The sequence below is a fragment of the Oncorhynchus nerka genome, linkage group LG11, assembly GCF_034236695.1.
Source record: "Oncorhynchus nerka isolate Pitt River linkage group LG11, Oner_Uvic_2.0, whole genome shotgun sequence".
Classification (NCBI taxonomy): Eukaryota; Metazoa; Chordata; class Actinopteri; order Salmoniformes; family Salmonidae; genus Oncorhynchus; species Oncorhynchus nerka.
Window position 1 is genome coordinate 24,390,461 of NC_088406.1, and position 24,746 is coordinate 24,415,206.

The 24,746-nt window shown below is 42.6% G+C and overlaps 1 protein-coding gene across 1 annotated transcript in view; it reads left to right on the top strand.

Annotated features, from left to right (window-relative positions):
• LOC115126092 (calsyntenin-2-like) overlaps positions 1-24,146 on the top strand; it is a 546,721-nt gene extending 522,575 nt beyond the window's left edge. Inside the window, exons 13-17 of the mRNA XM_065024315.1 lie at positions 3,239-3,409; positions 13,308-13,453; positions 13,698-13,821; positions 17,981-18,165; positions 19,305-24,146. Of these exons, the coding sequence (XP_064880387.1) occupies positions 3,239-3,409; positions 13,308-13,453; positions 13,698-13,821; positions 17,981-18,165; positions 19,305-19,493 (815 nt within the window). The 3' untranslated portion in view covers positions 19,494-24,146. The remainder of the gene's footprint in view (positions 1-3,238; positions 3,410-13,307; positions 13,454-13,697; positions 13,822-17,980; positions 18,166-19,304) is intronic.
• The last annotated feature ends 600 nt before the right edge of the window (positions 24,147-24,746 follow it).

Sequence of the window (24,746 nt, forward strand, 5' to 3'; positions counted from 1 at the left end):
CACTGTATCTCCACTCCTTTCTAAACATTCTCTCCTCTCCACTGTATCTCCACTCCATTCTAAACATTCTCTCCTCTCCACTGTATCTCCACTCCATTCTAAACATTCTCTCCACTGTATCTCCACTCCTTTCTAAACATTCTCTCCTCTCCACCGTATCTCCACTCCTTTCTAAACATTCTCTCCTCTCTACTGTATCTCCACTCCATTCTAAACATTCTCTCCTCTCCACTGTATCTCCACTCCTTTCTAAACATTCTCTCCTCTCCACTGTATCTCCACTCCTTTCTAAACATTCTCTCCTCTCCACTGTATCTCCACTCCTTTCTAAACATTCTCTCCTCTCCACTGTATCTCCACTCCTTTCTAAACATTCTCTCCTCTCCACTGTATCTCCACTCGATTCTAAACATTCTCTCCTCTCCACTGTATCTCCACTCCTTTCTAAACATTCTCTCCTCTCCACTGTATCTCCACTCCTTTCTAAACATTCTCTCCTCTCCACTGTATCTCCACTCGATTCTAAACATTCTCTCCTCTCCACTGTATCTCCACTCCTTTCTAAACATTCTCTCCTCTCCACTGTATCTCCACTCCTTTCTAAACATTCTCTCCTCTCCACTGTATCTCCACTCCTTTCTAAACATTCTCTCCTCTCCACTGTATCTCCACTCCTTTCTAAACATTCTCTCCTCTCCACTGTATCTCCACTCGATTCTAAACATTCTCTCCTCTCCACTGTATCTCCACTCCTTTCTAAACATTCTCTCCTCTCCACTGTATCTCCACTCCTTTCTAAACATTCTCTCCTCTCCACTGTATCTCCACTCCTTTCTAAACATTCTCTCCTCTCCACTGTATCTCCACTCCTTTCTAAACATTCTCTCCTCTCCACTGTATCTCCACTCGATTCTAAACATTCTCTCCTCTCCACTGTATCTCCACTCCTTTCTAAACATTCTCTCCTCTCCACTGTATCTCCACTCCTTTCTAAACATTCTCTCCTCTCCACTGTATCTCCACTCCTTTCTAAACATTCTCTCCTCTCCACTGTATCTCCACTCCTTTCTAAACATTCTCTCCTCTCCACTGTATCTCCACTCGATTCTAAACATTCTCTCCTCTCCACTGTATCTCCACTCCTTTCTAAACATTCTCTCCTCTCCACTGTATCTCCACTCCTTTCTAAACATTCTCTCCTCTCCACTGTATCTCCACTCCTTTCTAAACATTCTCTCCTCTCCACTGTATCTCCACTCCTTTCTAAACATTCTCTCCTCTCCACTCCATTCTAAACATTCTCTCCACTGTATCTCCACTCCTTTCTAAACATTCTCTCCTCTCCACTCCTTTCTAAACATTCTCTCCTCTCCACTGTATCTCCACTCCTTTCTAAACATTCTCTCCTCTCCACTGTATCTCCACTCCTTTCTAAACATTCTCTCCTCTCTACTGTATCTCCACTCCTTTCTAAACATTCCCTCCTCTCCACTGTATCTCCACTCCATTCTAAACATTCTCTCCTCTCCACTGTATCTCCACTCCTTTCTAAACATTCTCTCTTCTCCACTGTATCTCCACTCCTTTCTAAACAGTCTCTCCTCTCCACTGAATCTCCACTCCTTTCTAAACATTCTCTCCTCTCTACTGTATCTCCACTCCTTTCTAAACATTCTCTCCTCTCCACTGTATCTCCACTCCTTTCTAAACATGCTCTCCTCTCCACTGTATCTCCACTCGATTCTAAACATTCTCTCCTCTCCACTGTATCTCCACTCCTTTCTAAACATTCTCTCCTCTCTACTGTATCTCCACTCCTTTCTAAACATTCTCTCCTCTCCACTGTATCTCCACTCCTTTCTAAACATTCTCTCCTCTCCACTGTATCTCCACTCCTTTCTAAACATTCTCTCCTCTCTACTGTATCTCCACTCCTTTCTAAACATTCTCTCCTCTCCACTGTATCTCCACTCCTTTCTAAACATTCTCTCCTCTCCACTGTATCTCCACTCGATTCTAAACACTCTCTCCTCTCCACTGTATCTCCACTCGATTCTAAACATTCTCTCCTCTCCACTGTATCTCCACTCCTTTCTAAACATTCTCTCCTCTCTGCTGTATCTCCACTCCTTTCTAAACATTCTCTCCTCTCCACTGTATCTCCACTCCTTTCTAAACATTCTCTCCTCTCCACTGTATCTCCACCCCTTTCTAAACATTCTCTCCTCTCTACTGTATCTCCACTCCTTTCTAAACATTCTCTCCTCTCCACTGTATCTCCACTCCTTTCTAAACATTCTCTCCTCTCCATGGTGCAGTATTCCATCTCTCTCTTAGTCTGCATGTCTCAGGGGGTCTCCTCAGCTCCAGATGTTTCCCCTCCTTCCCTCAGTTAGCACAGCTCTGAGATCAGTCAAGCCTCAGCCAGGGATAGAGGAGAACCAGGGTCTCCCCGGACCCCTGCTCTTCCAAGGACAGCCCCTGCTTTGAGGAGTGCCTCTCCGTAGGGAGGCTGTTGAGTGGGCGTGCCAGGTGTTACCCCTCCCCAGGAGAGAACTGAGAGGCAGGGAGCGCTAGAGAACTGTGGCTAACCTAACTGTACAGCAGACTCTGTGACACCCAGGCTGGCTGAGTGTGTAGCAACAGAGGTCATTAAAAATGCAGCTGAAGAGTTTTTGAACAGTGTTTTTGAACAGCGTTTTGGGGGAAAATAGCTCGTTAATTTAAGTTGGTTAGTGTGGAATAGTGTTTTAAAAAATGCTCTTGGATAATATTGTTGTGTACAAATGCACAATCTTAATTTGACCCTGCTTCTCACAGCAGGAAAATAATCCTGCAGCGACAGGAAATGTAAATGATTGTGTGGATTGTAATTAATGGGCATTTTTGTAGGTGGTGAATCATTTATTGTTATGATAAATCTAATTGAGTTTATTTGCACAAATAGAAAGGTAGTTTGTAACATTAAATAACATCAACAGTATGTGCAGGAGTGGAAAAAAGACCAAAACAGCTTGTCTAGTAACCCCCCATAATGGTCAGAAATCCTACAGATTCAGCAGTGTGGACATTTTAAAGTGAAACTACAACCTTTAGAAGCCTTGTTAAAACCTCCGATACACTACGAGTTGTATTTCCTGCTGTGCAACAGACGGATCAAATTAACATAGCAGGTGTGTATGTGTGAGCGCATGCATTCAACTGTGTGTGTGTGTTTTTTGTTGTTGTTTTTTTTCAGCGGGCAGGCTGGGGGTCCAGGAGGAGATCATCCATAACCTGGACTACTGTGACATCCTGGTGCTGGGGGAGGAGCTGAGGCCGGAGCAGGAGGGTCTCCAGCTGCAGCGTAGCACCCTGCTGGGGAAACACCTGGACACCACCAACTCCACCTCCGGCATGTCTATATACGGTAAGTTACCATGGCAATATCTAACCTCCAGACCTCTAACCCATATATAACCTCTGACCCTTACCCCAACTCCACCTCTGGCATGTCTCCATCTATGTTACCATGCAAACACCTAACCATAACCCCCATCTTCCTCCATACCCATAACCCCCATCTTCCTCTATAACCATAACCCCCATCTTCCTCTATAACCATAACCCCCATATTCCTCTATAACCATAACCCCCATCTTCCTCCATAACCATAACCCCTATCTTCCTCCATAACCATAACCCCTATCTTCCTCTATAACCATAACCCCCATCTTCCTCTATAACCATAACCTCCATCTTCCTCCATAACCCCAATCTTCCTCCATAACCCCTATCTTCCTCCATAACCATAACCCCCATCTTCCTCCATAACCATAACCCCCATCTTCCTCCATAACCATAACCCCCATCGTCCTCTATAACCATAACCCCTATCTTCCTCCATAACCATAACCCCCATCTTCCTCCATAACCATAACCCCCATCTTCCTCCATAACCATAACCCCTATCTTCCTCCATAACCATAACCCCTATCTTCCTCTATAACCATTACCCCTATCTTCCTCCATAACCATAACCCCTATCTTCCTCCATAACCCCCATCTTCCTCCATAACCCCTATCTTCCTCCATAACCATAACCCCCATCTTCCTCCATAACCCCCATCTTCCTCCATAACCCCTATCTTCCTCTATAACCATAACCCCCATCTTCCTCCATAACCATAACCCCATCTTCCTCCATAACCATAACCCCATCTTCCTCCATAACCATAACCCCTATCTTCCTCTATAACCATAACCTCTATCTTCCTCTATAACCATAACCCCTATATTCCTCTATAACCATTACCCCTATCTTCCTCCATAACCATAACCCCTATCTTCCTCCATAACCATAACCCCCATCCTCCTCTATAACCATTAACCCTATCTTCCTCCATAACCATAACCCCTATCTTCCTCTATAACCATTACCCCTATCATCCTCTATAACCATAACCCCTATCATCCTCTATAACCATAACCCCTATCATCCTATATAACCATAACCCCTATCATCCTCTATAACCATAACCCCTATCTTCCTCTATAACCATAACCCCTATCTTCCTCTATAACCATAACCCCTATCTTCCTCTATAACCATAACCCCTCTTCTTCCTCTATAACCATAACCCCCATCTTCCTCTATAACCATAACCCCCATATTCCTCTATAACCATAACCCCCATCTTCCTCCATAACCATAACCCCTATCTTCCTCCATAACCATAACCCCTATCTTCCTCTATAACCATAACCCCCATCTTCCTCTATAACCATAACCTCCATCTTCCTCCATAACCCCATCTTCCTCCATAACCCCTATCTTCCTCCATAACCATAACCCCCATCTTCTTCCATAACCATAACCCCCATCTTCCTCCATAACCATAACCCCCATCGTCCTCTATAACCATAACCCCTATCTTCCTCCATAACCATAACCCCCATCTTCCTCCATAACCATAACCCCCATCTTCCTCCATAACCATAACCCCTATCTTCCTCCATAACCATAACCCCTATCTTCCTCTATAACCATTACCCCTATCTTCCTCCATAACCATAACCCCTATCTTCCTCCATAACCCCTATCTTCCTCCATAACCATAACCCCCATCTTCCTCCATAACCCCCATCTTCCTCCATAACCCCTATCTTCCTCTATAACCATAACCCCCATCTTCCTCCATAACCATAACCCCATCTTCCTCCATAACCATAACCCCTATGTTCCTCCATAACCATAACCTCTATCTTCCTCTATAACCATAACCCCCATCCTCCTCTATAACCATTAACCCTATCTTCCTCCATAACCATAACCCCTATCTTCCTCTATAACCATTACCCCTATCTTCCTCCATAACCATGTATCTTCCTCCATAAACATAACCATGTATCTTCCTCCATAACCATAACCCCCCTATCTTCCTCTATAACCATTACCCCTATCATCCTCTATAACCATAACCCCTATCATCCTCTATAACCATAACCCCTATCATCCTCTATAACCATAACCCCTATCATCCTCTATAACCATAACCCCTATCTTCCTCTATAACCATAACCCCTATCTTCCTCTATAACCATAACCCCTATCTTCCTCTATAACCATAACCCCTCTTCTTCCTCTATAAAAATAACCCCCATCTTCCTCTATAGAAATAACCCCTATCTTCCTCTATAACCATAACCCCTCTTCTTCCTCTATAAAAATAACCCCCATCTTCCTCTATAAAAATAACCCCCATCTTCCTCTATAAAAATAACCCCTATCTTCCTCTATAACCATAACCCCTCTTCTTCCTCTATAAAAATAACCCCATCTTCCTCTATAAAAATAACCCCTATCTTCCTCTATAACCATAACCCCTCTTCTTCCTCTATAAAAATAACCCCCATCTTCCTCTATAAAAATAACCCCCATCTTCCTCTATAACCATAACCCCTATATTCCTCCATAACCATAACCCCTATCTTCCTCTATAACCATAACCCCATCTTCCTCTATAACCATAACCTCCATCTTCCTCCATAACCCCAATCTTCCTCCATAACCCCTATCTTCCTCCATAACCATAACCCCATCTTCCTCCATAACCATAACCCCATCTTCCTCCATAACCATAACCCCCATCGTCCTCTATAACCATAACCCCTATCTTCCTCCATAACCATAACCCCCATCTTCCTCCATAACCATAACCCCATCTTCCTCCATAACCATAACCCCTATCTTCCTCCATAACCATAACCCCTATCTTCCTCTATAACCATTACCCCTATCTTCCTCCATAACCATAACCCCTATCTTCCTCCATAACCCCCATCTTCCTCCATAACCCCTATCTTCCTCCATAACCATAACCCCCATCTTCCTCCATAACCCCCATCTTCCTCCATAACCCCTATCTTCCTCTATAACCATAACCCCATCTTCCTCCATAACCATAACCCCCATCTTCCTCCATAACCATAACCCCCATCTTCCTCCATAACCATAACCCCTATCTTCCTCTATAACCATAACCTCTATCTTCCTCTATAACCATAACCCCTATATTCCTCTATAACCATTACCCCTATCTTCCTCCATAACCATAACCCCTATCTTCCTCTATAACCATTACCCCTATCTTCCTCCATAACCATAACCCCTATCTTCCTCCATAACCCCCATCTTCCTCCATAACCCCTATCTTCCTCCATAACCATAACCCCATCTTCCTCCATAACCCCCATCTTCCTCCATAACCCCTATCTTCCTCTATAACCATAACCCCATCTTCCTCCATAACCATAACCCCCATCTTCCTCCATAACCATAACCCCCATCTTCCTCCATAACCATAACCCCTATCTTCCTCTATAACCATAACCCCTATCTTCCTCCATAACCATAACCCCTATCTTCCTCTATAACCATTACCCCTATCTTCCTCCATAACCATAACCCCTATCTTCCTCCATAACCCCTATCTTCCTCCATAACCATAACCCCCATCTTCCTCCATAACCCCATCTTCCTCTATAACCATAACCCCCATCTTCCTCCATAACCATAACCCCCATCTTCCTCCATAACCATAACCCCATCTTCCTCCATAACCATAACCCTATGTTCCTCCATAACCATAACCTCTATCTTCCTCTATAACCATAACCCCCATCCTCCTCTATAACCATTAACCCTATCTTCCTCCATAACCATAACCCCTATCTTCCTCTATAACCATTACCCCTATCTTCCTCCATAACCATGTATCTTCCTCCATAAACATAACCATGTATCTTCCTCCATAACCATAACCCCCCTATCTTCCTCTATAACCATTACCCCTATCATCCTCTATAACCATAACCCCTATCATCCTCTATAACCATAACCCCTATCATCCTCTATAACCATAACCCCTATCATCCTCTATAACCATAACCCCTATCTTCCTCTATAACCATAACCCCTATCTTCCTCTATAACCATAACCCCTATCTTCCTCTATAACCATAACCCCTCTTCTTCCTCTATAAAAAATAACCCCCATCTTCCTCTATAGAAATAACCCCTATCTTCCTCTATAACCATAACCCCTCTTCTTCCTCTATAAAAATAACCCCATCTTCCTCTATAAAAATAACCCCATCTTCCTCTATAAAAATAACCCCTATCTTCCTCTATAACCATAACCCCTCTTCTTCCTCTATAAAAATAACCCCATCTTCCTCTATAAAAATAACCCCTATCTTCCTCTATAACCATAACCCCTCTTCTTCCTCTATAAAAATAACCCCCATCTTCCTCTATAAAAATAACCCCCATCTTCCTCTATAACCATAACCCCTATATTCCTCCATAACCATAACCCCTATCTTCCTCTATAACCATAACCCCATCTTCCTCTATAACCATAACCTCCATCTTCCTCCATAACCCCAATCTTCCTCCATAACCCCTATCTTCCTCCATAACCATAACCCCCATCTTCCTCCATAACCATAACCCCCATCTTCCTCCATAACCATAACCCCCCATCGTCCTCTATAACCATAACCCCTATCTTCCTCCATAACCATAACCCCCATCTTCCTCCATAACCATAACCCCCATCTTCCTCCATAACCATAACCCCTATCTTCCTCCATAACCATAACCCCTATCTTCCTCTATAACCATTACCCCTATCTTCCTCCATAACCATAACCCCTATCTTCCTCCATAACCCCCATCTTCCTCCATAACCCCTATCTTCCTCCATAACCATAACCCCCATCTTCCTCCATAACCCCCATCTTCCTCCATAACCCCTATCTTCCTCTATAACCATAACCCCCATCTTCCTCCATAACCATAACCCCCATCTTCCTCCATAACCATAACCCCCATCTTCCTCCATAACCATAACCCCTATCTTCCTCTATAACCATAACCTCTATCTTCCTCTATAACCATAACCCCTATATTCCTCTATAACCATTACCCCTATCTTCCTCCATAACCATAACCCCTATCTTCCTCCATAACCATAACCCCCATCCTCCTCTATAACCATTAACCCTATCTTCCTCCATAACCATAACCCCTATCTTCCTCTATAACCATTACCCCTATCTTCCTCCATAACCATGTATCTTCCTCCATAAACATAACCATGTATCTTCCTCCATAACCATAACCCCCCTATCTTCCTCTATAACCATTACCCCTATCATCCTCTATAACCATAACCCCTATCATCCTCTATAACCATAACCCCTATCATCCTATATAACCATAACCCCTATCATCCTCTATAACCATAACCCCTATCTTCCTCTATAACCATAACCCCTATCTTCCTCTATAACCATAACCCCTATCTTCCTCTATAACCATAACCCCTCTTCTTCCTCTATAACCATAACCCCCATCTTCCTCTATAACCATAACCCCATATTCCTCTATAACCATAACCCCCATCTTCCTCCATAACCATAACCCCTATCTTCCTCCATAACCATAACCCCTATCTTCCTCTATAACCATAACCCCCATCTTCCTCTATAACCATAACCTCCATCTTCCTCCATAACCCCCATCTTCCTCCATAACCCCTATCTTCCTCCATAACCATAACCCCCATCTTCTTCCATAACCATAACCCCCATCTTCCTCCATAACCATAACCCCCATCGTCCTCTATAACCATAACCCCTATCTTCCTCCATAACCATAACCCCCATCTTCCTCCATAACCATAACCCCATCTTCCTCCATAACCATAACCCCTATCTTCCTCCATAACCATAACCCCTATCTTCCTCTATAACCATTACCCCTATCTTCCTCCATAACCATAACCCCTATCTTCCTCCATAACCCCCATCTTCCTCCATAACCCCTATCTTCCTCCATAACCATAACCCCCATCTTCCTCCATAACCATAACCCCTATCTTCCTCCATAACCCCCATCTTCCTCCATAACCCCTATCTTCCTCTATAACCATAACCCCCATCTTCCTCTATAACCATAACCTCCATCTTCCTCCATAACCCCCATCTTCCTCCATAACCCCTATCTTCCTCCATAACCATAACCCCATCTTCTTCCATAACCATAACCCCCATCTTCCTCCATAACCATAACCCCCATCGTCCTCTATAACCATAACCCCCATCTTCCTCCATAACCATAACCCCCATCTTCCTCTATAACCATAACCCCCATCTTCCTCCATAACCATAACCCCCATCTTCCTCCATAACCATAACCCCCATCTTCCTCCATAACCATAACCCCTATCTTCCTCCATAACCATAACCTCTATCTTCCTCTATAACCATAACCCCCATCCTCCTCTATAACCATTAACCCTATCTTCCTCCATAACCATAACCCCTATCTTCCTCTATAACCATTACCCCTATCTTCCTCCATAACCATGTATCTTCCTCCATAAACATAACCATGTATCTTCCTCCATAACCATAACCCCCCTATCTTCCTCTATAACCATTACCCCTATCATCCTCTATAACCATAACCCCTATCATCCTCTATAACCATAACCCCTATCATCCTCTATAACCATAACCCCTATCATCCTCTATAACCATAACCCCTATCTTCCTCTATAACCATAACCCCTATCTTCCTCTATAACCATAACCCCTATCTTCCTCTATAACCATAACCCCTCTTCTTCCTCTATAAAAATAACCCCATCTTCCTCTATAGAAATAACCCCTATCTTCCTCTATAACCATAACCCCTCTTCTTCCTCTATAAAAATAACCCCCATCTTCCTCTATAAAAATAACCCCTATCTTCCTCTATAACCATAACCCTTCTTCTTCCTCTATAAAAATAACCCCATCTTCCTCTATAAAAATAACCCCTATCTTCCTCTATAACCATAACCCCTCTTCTTCCTCTATAAAAATAACCCCCATCTTCCTCTATAAAAATAACCCCATCTTCCTCTATAACCATAACCCCTATCTTCCTCTATAACCATAACCCCTCTTCTTCCTCTATAAAAAATAACCCCCATCTTCCTCTATAGAAATAACCCCTATCTTCCTCTATAACCATAACCCCTCTTCTTCCTCTATAAAAATAACCCCCATCTTCCTCTATAAAAATAACCCCTATCTTCCTCTATAACCATAACCCTTCTTCTTCCTCTATAAAAATAACCCCATCTTCCTCTATAAAAATAACCCCTATCTTCCTCTATAACCATAACCCCTCTTCTTCCTCTATAAAAATAACCCCCATCTTCCTCTATAAAAATAACCCCCATCTTCCTCTATAACCATAACCCCTATATTCCTCTATAACCATAACCTCTATCTTCCTCTATAAAAATAACCCCCATCTTCCTCTATAAAAATAACCCCATCTTCCTCTATAAAAATAACCCCTATCTTCCTCTATAACCATAACCCCTATCTTCCTCTATAACCATTACCCCTATCTTCCTCCATAACCATAACCCCTATCTTCCTCCATAACCCCCATCTTCCTCCATAAACCCCATCTTCCTCCATAACCATAACCCCCATCTTCCTCCATAACCCCTATCTTCCTCTATAACCATAACCCCCATCTTCCTCCATAACCATAACCCCCATCTTCCTCCATAACCATAACCCCTATCTTCCTCCATAACCATAACCCCTATCTTCCTCTATAACCATAACCCCATCTTCCTCCATAACCATAACCCCCATCTTCCTCCATAACCATAACCCCCATCTTCCTCCATAACCATAACCCCTATCTTCCTCCATAACCATAACCTCTATCTTCCTCTATAACCATAACCCCTATCTTCCTCTATAACCATTACCCCTATCTTCCTCCATAACCATAACCCCTATCTTCCTCCATAACCATAACCCCCATCTTCCTCTATAACCATTACCCCTATCTTCCTCCATAACCATAACCCCTATCTTCCTCTATAAAAATAACCCCTATCTTCCTCTATAACCATAACCCCTCTTCTTCCTCTATAAAAATAACCCCCATCTTCCTCTATAACCATAACCCCTATATTCCTCTATAACCATAACCTCTATCTTCCTCTATAAAAATAACTCCCATCTTCCTCTATAAAAATAACCCCATCTTCCTCTATAAAAATAACCCCTATCTTCCTCTATAACCATAACCCCTCTTCTTCCTCTATAAAAATAACCCCCATCTTCCTCTATAAAAATAACCCCTATCTTCTTCTATAACCATAACCCCTCTTCTTCCTCTATAAAAATAACCCCCATCTTCCTCTATAAAAATAACCCCCATCTTCCTCTATAAAAATAACCCCCATCTTCCTCTATAACCATTACCCCTATCTTCCTCTATAACCATAACCCCTATATTCCTCTATAACCATAACCCCTATCTTCCTCTATAACCATTACCCCTATCTTCCTCCATAACCATAACCCCTATCTTCCTCCATAACCCCCATCTTCCTCCATAACCCCTATCTTCCTCCATAACCATAACCCCATCTTCCTCCATAACCCCCATCTTCCTCCATAACCCCTATATTCCTCTATAACCATAACCCCCATCTTCCTCCATAACCATAACCCCATCTTCCTCCATAACCATAACCCCCATCTTCCTCCATAACCATAACCTCTATCTTCCTCTATAACCATAACGCCTATCTTCCTCTATAACCATTACCCCTATCTTCCTCCATAACCATAACCCCTATCTTCCTCCATAACCATAACCCCCATCTTCCTCTATAACCATTACCCCTATCTTCCTCCATAACCATAACCCCTATCTTCCTCTATAACCATTACCCCTATCTTCCTCCATAACCATGTATCTTCCTCCATAAACATAACCATGTATCTTCCTCCATAACCATAACCCCCCTATCTTCCTCTATAACCATTACCCCTATCATCCTCTATAACCATAACCCCTATCATCCTCTATAACCATAACCCCTATCATCCTCTATAACCATAACCCCTATCATCCTCTATAACCATAACCCCTATCTTCCTCTATAACCATAACCCCTATCTTCCTCTATAACCATAACCCCTCTTCTTCCTCTATAAAAATAACCCCATCTTCCTCTATAGAAATAACCCCTATCTTCCTCTATAACCATAACCCCTCTTCTTCCTCTATAAAAATAACCCCCATCTTCCTCTATAAAAATAACCCCCATCTTCCTCTATAAAAATAACCCCTATCTTCCTCTATAACCATAACCCCTCTTCTTCCTCTATAAAAATAACCCCCATCTTCCTCTATAAAAATAACCCCCATCTTCCTCTATAACCATAACCCCTATCTTCCTCTATAACCATAACCCCTCTTCTTCCTCTATAAAAATAACCCCTATCTTCCTCTATAACCATAACCCCTCTTCTTCCTCTATAAAAATAACCCCCATCTTCCTCTATAAAAATAACCCCTATCTTCCTCTATAACCATAACCCCTCTTCTTCCTCTATAAAAATAACCCCCATCTTCCTCTATAAAAATAACCCCCATCTTCCTCTATAAAAATAACCCCCATCTTCCTCTATAACCATAACCCCTATATTCCTCTATAACCATAACCTCTATCTTCCTCTATAACCATAACCCCTCTTCTTCCTCTATAAAAATAACCCCTATCTTCCTCTATAACCATAACCCCTCTTCTTCCTCTATAAAAATAACCCCCATCTTCCTCTATAAAAATAACCCCTATCTTCCTCTATAACCATATCTTCCTCTATAACCATAACCCCTGTATCTATGAAACTGGTAGTGACCATATAAACATGTCCACCATCTCTCTCAGGTGTGGACTCCATGTCCAACTATGAGCAGGTGATCAGACAGGTGCATTACCACAACTGGCACCCCACCCAGACCCCAGACAGGAAGTTCCGTCTCACCTGCTCCGAGCTCAACGGACGCTACACCAGCAATGAGTTCACCCTGGAGGTCAGTGGACTAGAGAATGGAATGATAAAGATATAGGGATTCCAATGTTCCTGTGCTTTTAGAGATTATATTTGTTTAGACAATTCCTGACTTGAGACCCCGTTCCTTCTATGTTCTTGCTCTAGCCAGAAAACCTCTGACAGTTCTGTGTCTAATAGTCCTTATTTGTAGTTTACTCTTATATTTTCTGAGACATTTATCTTATTATACCTATAACCTTGCTCTCTATTCTTGCCCCGCCCAGATCAGTGTACTCCACAAATCAGAGGCTGGGGAGCATGTCAATCACATGGTAGCCCCGCCCCAGTACATGCAAGTGGTTCATCATCCGGCCATGGTCCACAGTCTATACCCCACACACGGTTCAGGTAAGACTGTAGAATCATCAGTCTATACCCCACCCACAGCTCACTATAGAATCATCAGTCTATACCCCACACACAGCTCACTATAGAATCATCAGTCTATACCCCACACACAGCTCACTATAGAATCATCAGTCTATACCCCACACATAGCTCACTACAGAATCATCAGTCTATACTCCACCCACAGCTCACTATAGAATCATCAGTCTATACTCCACCCACAGCTCACTATAGAATCATCAGTCTATACCCCACCCACAGCTCACTATAGAATCATCAGTCTATACTCCACACACAGCTCACTATAGAATCATCAGTCTATACTCCACCCACAGCTCACTATAGAATCATCAGTCTATACCCCACACATAGCTCACTACAGAATCATCAGTCTATACCCCACACACAGCTCACTACAGAATCATCAGTCTATACCCCACCCACAGCTCACTATAGAATCATCAGTCTATACCCCACACATAGCTCACTATAGAATCATCAGTCTATACCCCACCCACAGCTCACTATAGAATCATCAGTCTATACCCCACCCACAGCTCACTATAGAATCATCAGTCTATACCCCACCCACAGCTCACTATAGAATCATCAGTCCATACTCCACACACAGCTCACTATAGAATCAGCAGTCTATACTCCACACATAGCTCACTACAGAATCATCAGTCTATATCCCACACACAGCTCACTATAGAATCATCAGTCTATACTCCACCCACAGCTCACTATAGAATCATCAGTCTATACTCCACCCACAGCTCACTATAGAATCATCAGTCTATACTCCACACACAGCTCACTATAGAATCATCAGTCTATACTCCACACACAGCTCACTATAGAATCATCAGTCTATACCCCACCCACAGCTCACTATAGAATCATCAGTCTATACCCCACACACAGCTCACTATAGAATCATCAGTCTATACCCCACACACAGCTCACTATAGAATCAGCAGTCTATACCCCACACACAGCTCACTATAGAATCATCAGTCTATACCCCACACACAGCTCACTATAGAATCATCAGTCTATACCCCACACACAGCTCACTACAGAATCATCAGTCCATACTCCACACACAGCTCACTATAGAATCATCAGTCCATACCCCACCCACAGCTCACTATAGAATCATCAGTCCATACTCCACCCACAGCTCACTATAGAATCATCAGTCTATACCCCACCCACAGCTCACTATAGAATCATCAGTCTATACTCCACCCACAGCTCACTATAGAATCATCAGTCTATACCCCACCCACAGCTCACTATAGAATCATCAGTCTATACCCCACCCACAGCTCACTATAGAATCATCAGTCTATACCCCACCCACAGCTCACTATAGAATCATCAGTCTATACCCCACCCACAGCTCACTATAGAATCATCAGTCTATACTCCACCCACAGCTCACTATAGAATCATCAGTCTATACTCCACCCACAGCTCACTATAGAATCATCAGTCTATATCCCACACACAGCTCACTATAGAATCATCAGTCTATACCCCACACACAGCTCACTATAGAATCATCAGTCTATACTCCACACATAGCTCACTATAGAATCATCAGTCTATACCCCACACACAGCTCACTATAGAATCATCAGTCTATACCCCACACACAGCTCACTATAGAATCATCAGTCTATACCCCACACACAGCTCACTACAGAATCATCAGTCTATACCCCACACACAGCTCACTATAGAATCATCAGTCTATACTCCACACACAGCTCACTATAGAATCATCAGTCTATACTCCACCCACAGCTCACTATAGAATCATCAGTCTATACCCCACACACAGCTCACTATAGAATCATCAGTCTATACCCCACCCACAGCTCACTATAGAATCATCAGTCTATACTCCACCCACAGCTCACTATAGAATCATCAGTCTATATCCCACACACAGCTCACTACAGAATCATCAGTCTATACTCCACCCACAGCTCACTATAGAATCATCAGTCTATATCCCACACACAGCTCAGGTAGGACTTAACCATCAAGCCTGATAATTCTGTTCAAGACCAACATTAGCACACCTAATTCAATGAATCAGAGCAGTTGATGAGTCGAAGTGGGTGTGTTCATAGATCTTCAGGACTAGGATCTTCAGAACCCAGTGAGTCCACTCTATTGCTAGCACAGAGACAGTGATACATCTTAGTTAAAAAACAGAGAGAGAGGCTGGTGAAAAAGACCCTACAGATCTCAATCTTGAACATCGTCTCCCAATTTCTGCTTTCTGTTAATTATTTATTCAACCCTAATGGATGGCTTAGTGTCCTGGGGAGCTCTGTGCCCTACCACTGCTTTTAAAGGTTGGGAAAGAGCAGGTGTGTGTGTGTGTGTGTGTGTGTGTGTGTGTGTGTGTGTGCGTGCGTGCGTGCGTGCGTGCGTGCGTGCGTGCGTGCGTGCATGCATGTGTAAATAGCTACTATTGTTGAAGAGAGAGGGATGCAGAATTCTGCAAAAATATCCTCCGTGTACAACGTAGAACACCAAATAATGCATGCAGAGCAGAATTAGGCCGATACCCACTAATTATCAAAATCCAGAAAAGAGCAGTTAAATTCTACAACGACCTAAAAGGAAGCGATTCCCAAACCTTCCATAACAAAGTCATCACCTACAGAGAGATGAACCTGGAGTCCCCTAAGAGTCCCCTAAGCAAGCTGGTTCTGGGGCTCTGTTCACAAACACAAACAGACCCCCATGACAGCAAAATAAAATAAAATGTATTTATATAGCCCTTCGTATATCAGCTGATATCTCAAAGTGCTGTACAGAGACCCAGCCTAAAACCCCAAACAGCAAGCAATGCAGGTGTAGAAGCACAGTGGCTAGGAAAAACTCCCTAGAAAGGCCAAAACCTAGGAAGAAAACTAGAGAGGAACCAGGCTATGTGGGGTGGCCAGTCCTCTTCTGGCTGTGCCGGGTGGAGATTATAACAGAACATGGCCAAGATGTTCAAATGTTCATAAATGACCAGCATGGTCAAATAATAATAAGGCAGAACAGTTGAAACTGGAGCAGCAGCACAGCCAGGTGGACTGGGGACAGCAAGGAGTCATCATGTCAGGTAGTCCTGAGGCATGGTCCTAGGGCTCAGGTCCTCCGAGAGAGAGAGAGAAAGAGAGAATTAGATAGAGCACACTTAAATTCACACAGGACACCCAATAGGACAGGAGAAGTACTCCAGATATAACAAACTGACCCTAGCCCCCCAACACATAAACTACTGCAGCATAAATACTGGAGGCTGAGACAGGAGGGGTCAGGAGAACAACACAATTAGACCAAATCATGAGAAAACAAAAAGATAATTATTTGACACATTGGAAAGAATTAACATAAAAACAGAGCAAACTAGAAAGCTATTTGGACTATTTGAAAGCTATTTGTACATTGTTACACCACTGTATGTATATATATGTGACATTTGTAATGTCTTTATTGTTTTGAAACTTCTGTATGTGTAATGTTTACTGTTAATTTTGATTGTTTATTTCACTTTTGTATATTATCTACCTCACTTGCTTTGGCAATGTTAACATGTTTCCCATGCCAATGAAGCCCCTTGAATTGAATTGAGAGAGAGAGAGAGAGAGAGAGAGAGAGAGAGAGAGAGAGAGAGAGAGAACATGGAGGAGGGATGAGAAAGATTTTCCCGATAGTGTCTTTAATGAGGTGAATAATGTACATTGTTCTGTTAGGAGACCATACACACCCTCTAGCAACATTCTGTGTGCATTCATGTATATATACTGAGGGGGCTTTTACATGAGAGAGATCAATGGCTATGGATTGGTCTTTAAAAAAATCTCTCTCTGTCTGTGTGTGTAATAAGGAGGCAGACTGAATCAATTGACCAATTAAAAGAGTCCTCTGTAGCTGGATGAACACACACATTTCTAATATCTTCTCTGAAGGACAGAGAGTGAAGGCAGGGTGGTGATCTGTGTGTGTGTGTGTGTGTGTAATGCACCCATTATGTGTGTGTACATACAACTATGATATTTTGGTTGTGTGCATAACCAAATATTTGTAATGCGTGTGGGTGCACCATGTTACTTAACATACATTAACATTACCTTTCCCCAAGGAGTCCCCAGTGCTGCCACAGTGGTGATAGTGATCTGTATCGCCGCCCTGGTGGTGGTGGTTGTGCTAGGCATCTACCGTATTCACCTGACACACCAACAGGAGGGCAGGAGCTCAGTTACAACCAAGGAGGGAGAGCTGGACTGGAACGACTCAGCGCTCAATATCACAGTCAATCCTATGGAGGTAAGGGGAAGAGGGGGACTGAAAACAAAACCGTGGGGGAGAGGCGAGGGAGGAATAAAGGAAGGAAGGTGAGTGTTGTAGGGACCAGATTTTGTAACAGCCTTAAGGGCAGTAAGTAGGAGGAGGCAGCAGGATCAGGGGCAAGATACTGTCCAGTATATTAACAGTGAAAGGTGGTTCCAGGTGAATGACAAGATCCTATTAATAGTTACATAATCTTTACAGAATACAGGTTTGAATAGAAATCAAAACCCTAAGCCTCAATCAGGCCTACCCTGCCAAACCAATAGTAGCAGGTTGGGGCATACCAGGTTATGGACAGCCTCCAAAACATCCCTCCAGCTCACAGCTCATAGGTGAAACAGGTACCTTTATACCTATGGCCCCTCCTTATGGAACATACCATTAAACATGGTGCTCTTTACCCATTAAATCATGTTAACAGGCATCTTCATTATATTACATATTACATCGAAATAAACATCTTAAACATTCCTGGCTTATCCTCAATGCGTGAAATCTTTAAATGAATGAATACACATTTCATAACAATAGTTCTGCAACCTGCGTATGGTCCCATTACGCACGGACATGATAGACAAGACATGGAGCTCCGAGATGAGCCAACTTCAAACACAGGACACATTACAATATGGAAATAAACAAACTTCTTTCTCGTCAGTGTAGCAGGTGTCCATGTGCACCTGAACATGGCATCCACTTGGAGGATTGCAAAAGGGTCAATTAATGCATTTAAATATGAAACTGAAATGCGTCACAATGCAACTTGACCAAACATTTGCTCGACACACAATTAGCCTTACGCACAATAAATAGCCATGATACTGGCAAAAGAGGGAAATAACAACAGTATACACCTTTATAATAAATTAATTACTAGATATATAGGGACACATGAATGCGCTAAACAAGGGGAATTCAATAATTAGTGACGAGAGGTACTGAGTCAGCTTCGTCACAGTGAGAAAGGGGAGAATGGACTGAAATAGAGTGAGTACCTGAAGATAGAGGGCAGAGGGAGGAATGGGACATAGTGAAACAGAGTAGGATACACAACGGCCACAGTAATCAGCTCCAGAGCCTGTCACACACCTGTTGCCTCTCTGTGCCCCATGCAGAGCTTCCAGGAGCCCCAGGGAGCTGAGGAAGAGGCCAGTGAGGAGGAGGAGGAGGAAGATGAAGAGGATGACATCACCAGCACAGAGTCAGACGACAGCGAGGAGGAGGAGGTTCAAGGAGCTCCCAGGGTACAACAGAGCAGCAAGAGGGGCCAGCTGGACTGGGACAACTCTACATTAACCTACTGAATAAAATTATACATACACACTGATGTACACACATACACACTGATGCACACACATACACACTGATGTATATACACACACGCTGAGGCGTCAACATACTCACTACTATAAAATAAATTGTTCAAGTCATGAGACTACCTGAGATTTCTCTGAGTTGAGGTAACATCTCCCCCTACTGGTGAAAAAAAGGAAATGGTATTAAGAATAGAATGAGCACTAAAGTGAAAACACACACACACACACACACACACACAACACCAGTCTGAATTTAAAAAGACTCCTTTCCTTTATGTCAAACTATGTGGTGTTAACTAAAGGCTACCCTGTGGTACTCCAATGCTGTAATACTATCCTGTGGTCTTGAGTACCTCAGACCTCAAGCCCTCGTCCACAAGCTGAAACCTTACCTACTGTTTTCTACTGAGACTGTGAAAAAAAGACAACAAAATGTGAAAATACTGTATACAACTGAAATTGCTTGTCAAACATCTGTTTTCCACCTATTTTTTCAGGGTCTAAAATCTTGTCTGAGAAACTGTGGTCCTATAGGTCGTTGTGATCTTTTGTAATGGTAACAACCAACTAATGAAACAAATACCAAATGATAGTCTTTGGGTGGAGTTTTCCTTTAAGATGGTACAGTCCAGTATAGGGGAACACCTTCGATCCTTACCTTGATACATTATTTTGCAAAAGTATGTGGACACCCCATCAAATTAGTGGATTTGGCTATTTCAGTCACATCCGTTGCTGACGGGTGTATAAAATCAAGCTCACCGCCATGCAATCTCCAAAGACAAACATTGTCAGTAGAATGGCCCTACTTAAGACCTGTGACTTTCAACATGGCACCGTCATAGGATGTCACCTTTCCAACAAGTTAGTTCATCAAATTTCTGCCCTGCTAAAGCTGCCCCGGTCAACTGTAAGTGCTGTTATTGTGAAGTGGAAACATCTAGGAGCAACAACAGCTCAGCCACAAGGGGAAGGCCACAGAAAGGGACCGCCGAGGACTGAAACTGAAAAAATGATGTCCTCGGTTGCAACACTCACTCCCGAATTCAAAACTGCCTCTGGAAGCAACGTCAGCACAAGAACTGTTTGTCGGGGGCTTCATGAAATTGGTTTCCATGGCCGAGCAGCCACACACAACCCTAAGATCACCATGTGCAATGCCAAACATCAGCTTGAGTGGTGTAAAGCTCACCGCCACTGGACTCTGGAGCACTGGAAACATGTTCTCTGGAGTGATGGATCACTCTCCCCATCTGGCAGTCCGACAGACGAATCTGGGTTCCAGTAGAACGCTACCTGCACAAATGCGTAGTGCCAACTGTAAAGTTTGGTGGAGGAGGAATAATGGTCTGGGGTTGTTTTTCATGCATCGGGCTCGGCCCCTTAGTTCCAGTGAAGGGAAATCTTATCGCTAAGGAATACAATGACATTCTAGATGATCCTGTGCTTCCAACTTTGTGGCAACAGTTTGGGAAAGGCCCTTTCCTGTTTCAGCATGACAATGCCCCCGTGCACAAAGCAAGGTTTTCACGCAATTGCACACCCTATAGAAATGTTGCGCAACATGAGCTCATGGGCTCTCATGAAGTGTTTGATTAGATTGTCGATGACATTTGCATTGATGTGAGAGTGATTAGAGGGACAACAGAGCAGCAAGTTTGGTAGGCTACTAATGACCATCAGCAGCATCAGAGCTTGGAGAAGCCTAATTACCATGACTAAGCGGTCATGTGTAATTTGACTGCCTTCATGACTCGTGACCGTCAGTGTGGCGGTAATAAGGTCACCGCATCACCCCTACATACAGAAATGGTTTGTCGAGATCGGTGTGAAAGAACTTGACTGGCCTGCACAGAGCCCTGACCTCAACACCATCTAACACCATTGGAATGAATTGGAATGCCGACTGCAAGCCAGGCATAATCGGCCAACATCAGTGCCCGACCTCACTAATGCTCTTGTGGCTGAATGGAAGCAAGACCCTGCAGCAATGTTCCAATATCTAGTGGAAATCCTTCCCAGAAGAGTGGAGGCTGTTATAGCAGCAAAGGGGGGACCAACTCCATATTAATGCCCATGATTTTGGAATGAGATGTTTGACGAGCAGATGTCCACATACTTTTGGTAATGTAGTGTATCTGTGTTCAGTATATCATATCTTTTGTCTATTGCATCAAATTAAAATTTAAGACAAAATAAGAAAAACGTATTGCATTGATTTGCAATATTTTAATACCTGAAAAATATGTTGGGTTTATTGCAATGGAACATATTTGATTTATCACTGCGTATTTAAACCTGGATGATGTGTCTAGGTGATTTTACATTTGGTGTAACCAATAGCACTAAACAATCTTTATTTGTTTTTTGATTGGTGTCCTGTTGGAGACGTTGTAGTTACTTGAGGCATAATCATGCAGTTGCAACGTTACAGAATGTGCAGATAGAAATATGTTGCATAGAACAGACACGTTTCTCTGTCATGCAAAACAATAACCATGTCAGCTATATGCTTTTAATTTCTATCTTCAATATTCTGTACCCAACTGAATAAGCACCCAGGTAAAAGTTGACCTTGCCTGTTCTGATTTTTTTGGACACACTATAAGAGAGAAGGAACCTTGTACATTTTGATATGTTCCTCTTACCTGTACATACTGACTAGAGTAGGTGACCCTGCCCTGAACCTAGCAAAGCCCCTCCCTCTGTATGTATGTATGCACACCCCCCATCTCTATGTACTAACCCACCCATGTCATTTAATTCTGTTCATATCACATCAAACCCACCCCTCTCTCTATGTTTGCATCTCAATGTTCAGTTCATTCCAAATGGCTGTGCTTTCGGTCTCTGTTAAGACAGGCAAGACAAACAGACACCGCTGTTCCTACATTTTAGGATGGGGGACAACAGTGGGAAATTATCATGGAGGTTAAACCAATTTAAACCCAACTTAAACTGGTTAATGGGCAGGGCATGTATAGGGTGTTGTCTTCTGTCTTTCTGTAGTCAATCCCAGCAATCCCCCGTACCCCCATCATACACAGTCCACCTATTACAAAACGTTGTTTAACCTGCCATGAGGAGAAATTCAATGTTTCTATTTTCTTCATTTGGGTATTTGACTGTGTGACCCTGCTTGATGTATTCCTTCCCGGGGATAGTCCTTTGGTTCTAGCTGTACCCGTATGTATCCCCTTTGAACCCTTGCTGGACTTTGCATCAATCCTCCCCAATGTTCTCCCAACGTTTGATTTAGAACAGTGGTCACCAACATTTGAGTCAAGCTCACTTTCGCAGTCAAAAGGCAAGCCAAGATCTACCACTCAGATAATGATTTTTACATTAACCTAATAAAAACATCTCTGTAGGAATGAGATTTGTGCAGTACACAATACATTATCTTAGCATATTGGCTATATGCCTGCCCTGACAATATTGTTATTCTCGACCATATTATATTTCAAAACTCGAGCTAATAGATCAGTTGGTGTAGCACTTGTGAGGCACAGCTGAGCATAAATAATTCGCTTTTTTATTTAACTGGACTGATGGTACAGTACCTGCATCTGATGGTCATGGTGATTTTAAGACAACTGGGAACTCTGAATAAACGAGGTCAAACCAAGAAGTCAGTGAACTTCAGGTCGGAAAGTCGGAGTTCTAGAAAGATGCCAGCGAATACGAGTTGGATGACCATTCAAAACTATTTTCCAAAAGTCGGATATTGCTTTTTCCGAGTTCCCAGTTGTCTTGAACGAGGACATTTAATTAGTAGTCAATTAATCCCGAGTTCCCAGTTATAAAAATTTAAAAAACAGTCTCAGTGGGTGAAAGAAGTGAGCAGCAGACGGTCCTTGCACTCTCCTTCCTTTCCTCCAGTGAGACTGACCAGAGAGAGGGGACACACTCTTCCACCTGATGGCAAAACTCGAGTCGCACCACATCTGCCTCGGCACAAATTAATGTTGTTCCTATGACCAGCGAAAGTGAAATAATCCTCGATATTAAAATACACACGACGAGCTGCTAATAATAATAATAAAAACGCAGGGCTAGCCATACACTTGGCTACTCATTCATTTTCCGGGGTCGTGGAAGTAGGTAGGCACCGTGAATTGAGCTATCCGATTGGCCAGCACCAAAAGCGCACTCGATTTAGCCACTCGACTCGATTTTTGTCTTTTCAGACAAATGCAATGGTAAAAAATGGTAAAACTTTGTATACCCGGTGCCCAGGGCTTAAGAATCAAGTTGAACGTACCGTCAACAGCGCAACACGGAAAAAAAGGGGCGCAAGCGTATGCTGTTACCGTTGGCTTTTCTACAGAAATGTTTGGTGATCGACTAGGAATGCCTTGAAGATCAACCTGTCAATCAACATTAAATAAAGGTTTAAAAAAATGTTTTTAATAACTTAAAATCGCGATCCACCGGTTGGTGACCACTGTTAGAGAAGAAGAAGAAGAAGAAGAAGAAGAAGAAGAAGAAGGTGAAAATAAATATCATCCTCGTAAAATATGTAAAACCTTTTTTCGGTTTTTCTTGATTTTTTCTTTGGACTGTTTTTCTTAGTTTACTTTAGATGGTCACTACAACACTTTCTGTCAATTGACCAATAAAGACTTGTTTTAGAATCTAGCTGTGTCTCATTCATTCTGCAGTCACTTATCAATTTGTTCAATACAGAAAACCACTAGGCCTAGAGAATGTGAATTCAAATGGAGTGGGAAATACTCAGCCGCAGGTCACTAATTAGTCATATAGTTAAGTCTATGGACATTTCAGCCTATGGCATTTCAAAGCTATGAAAGGTATTAGACCAATTTAACAGTTTAACCCTCCTGTTGTGTTAGTTTCATGTTAATTAATTCTGTGTTCCCGGTCCAAAATGACCATCCCATTATAGCTGATTATAAATCCATAATAATACATACAGTGGGGCAAAAAAGTAATTAGTCAGCCACCAATTGTGCAAGTTCTCCCACTTAAAAAGATGAGAGAGGCTTGTAATTTTCATCATAGGTACACTTCAACTATGACAGACAAAATTAGGAAAAACATCCAGAAAATCACATTGTAGGATTTTTAATGAATTTATTTGCAAATGATGGTGGAAAATAAGTATTTGGTCACCTACAAACAAGCAAGATTTCTGGCTCTCACAGACCTGTAACTTCTTCTTTAAGAAGCTCCTCTGTCCTTCACTCGTTACCTGTATTAATGGAACCTGTTTGAACT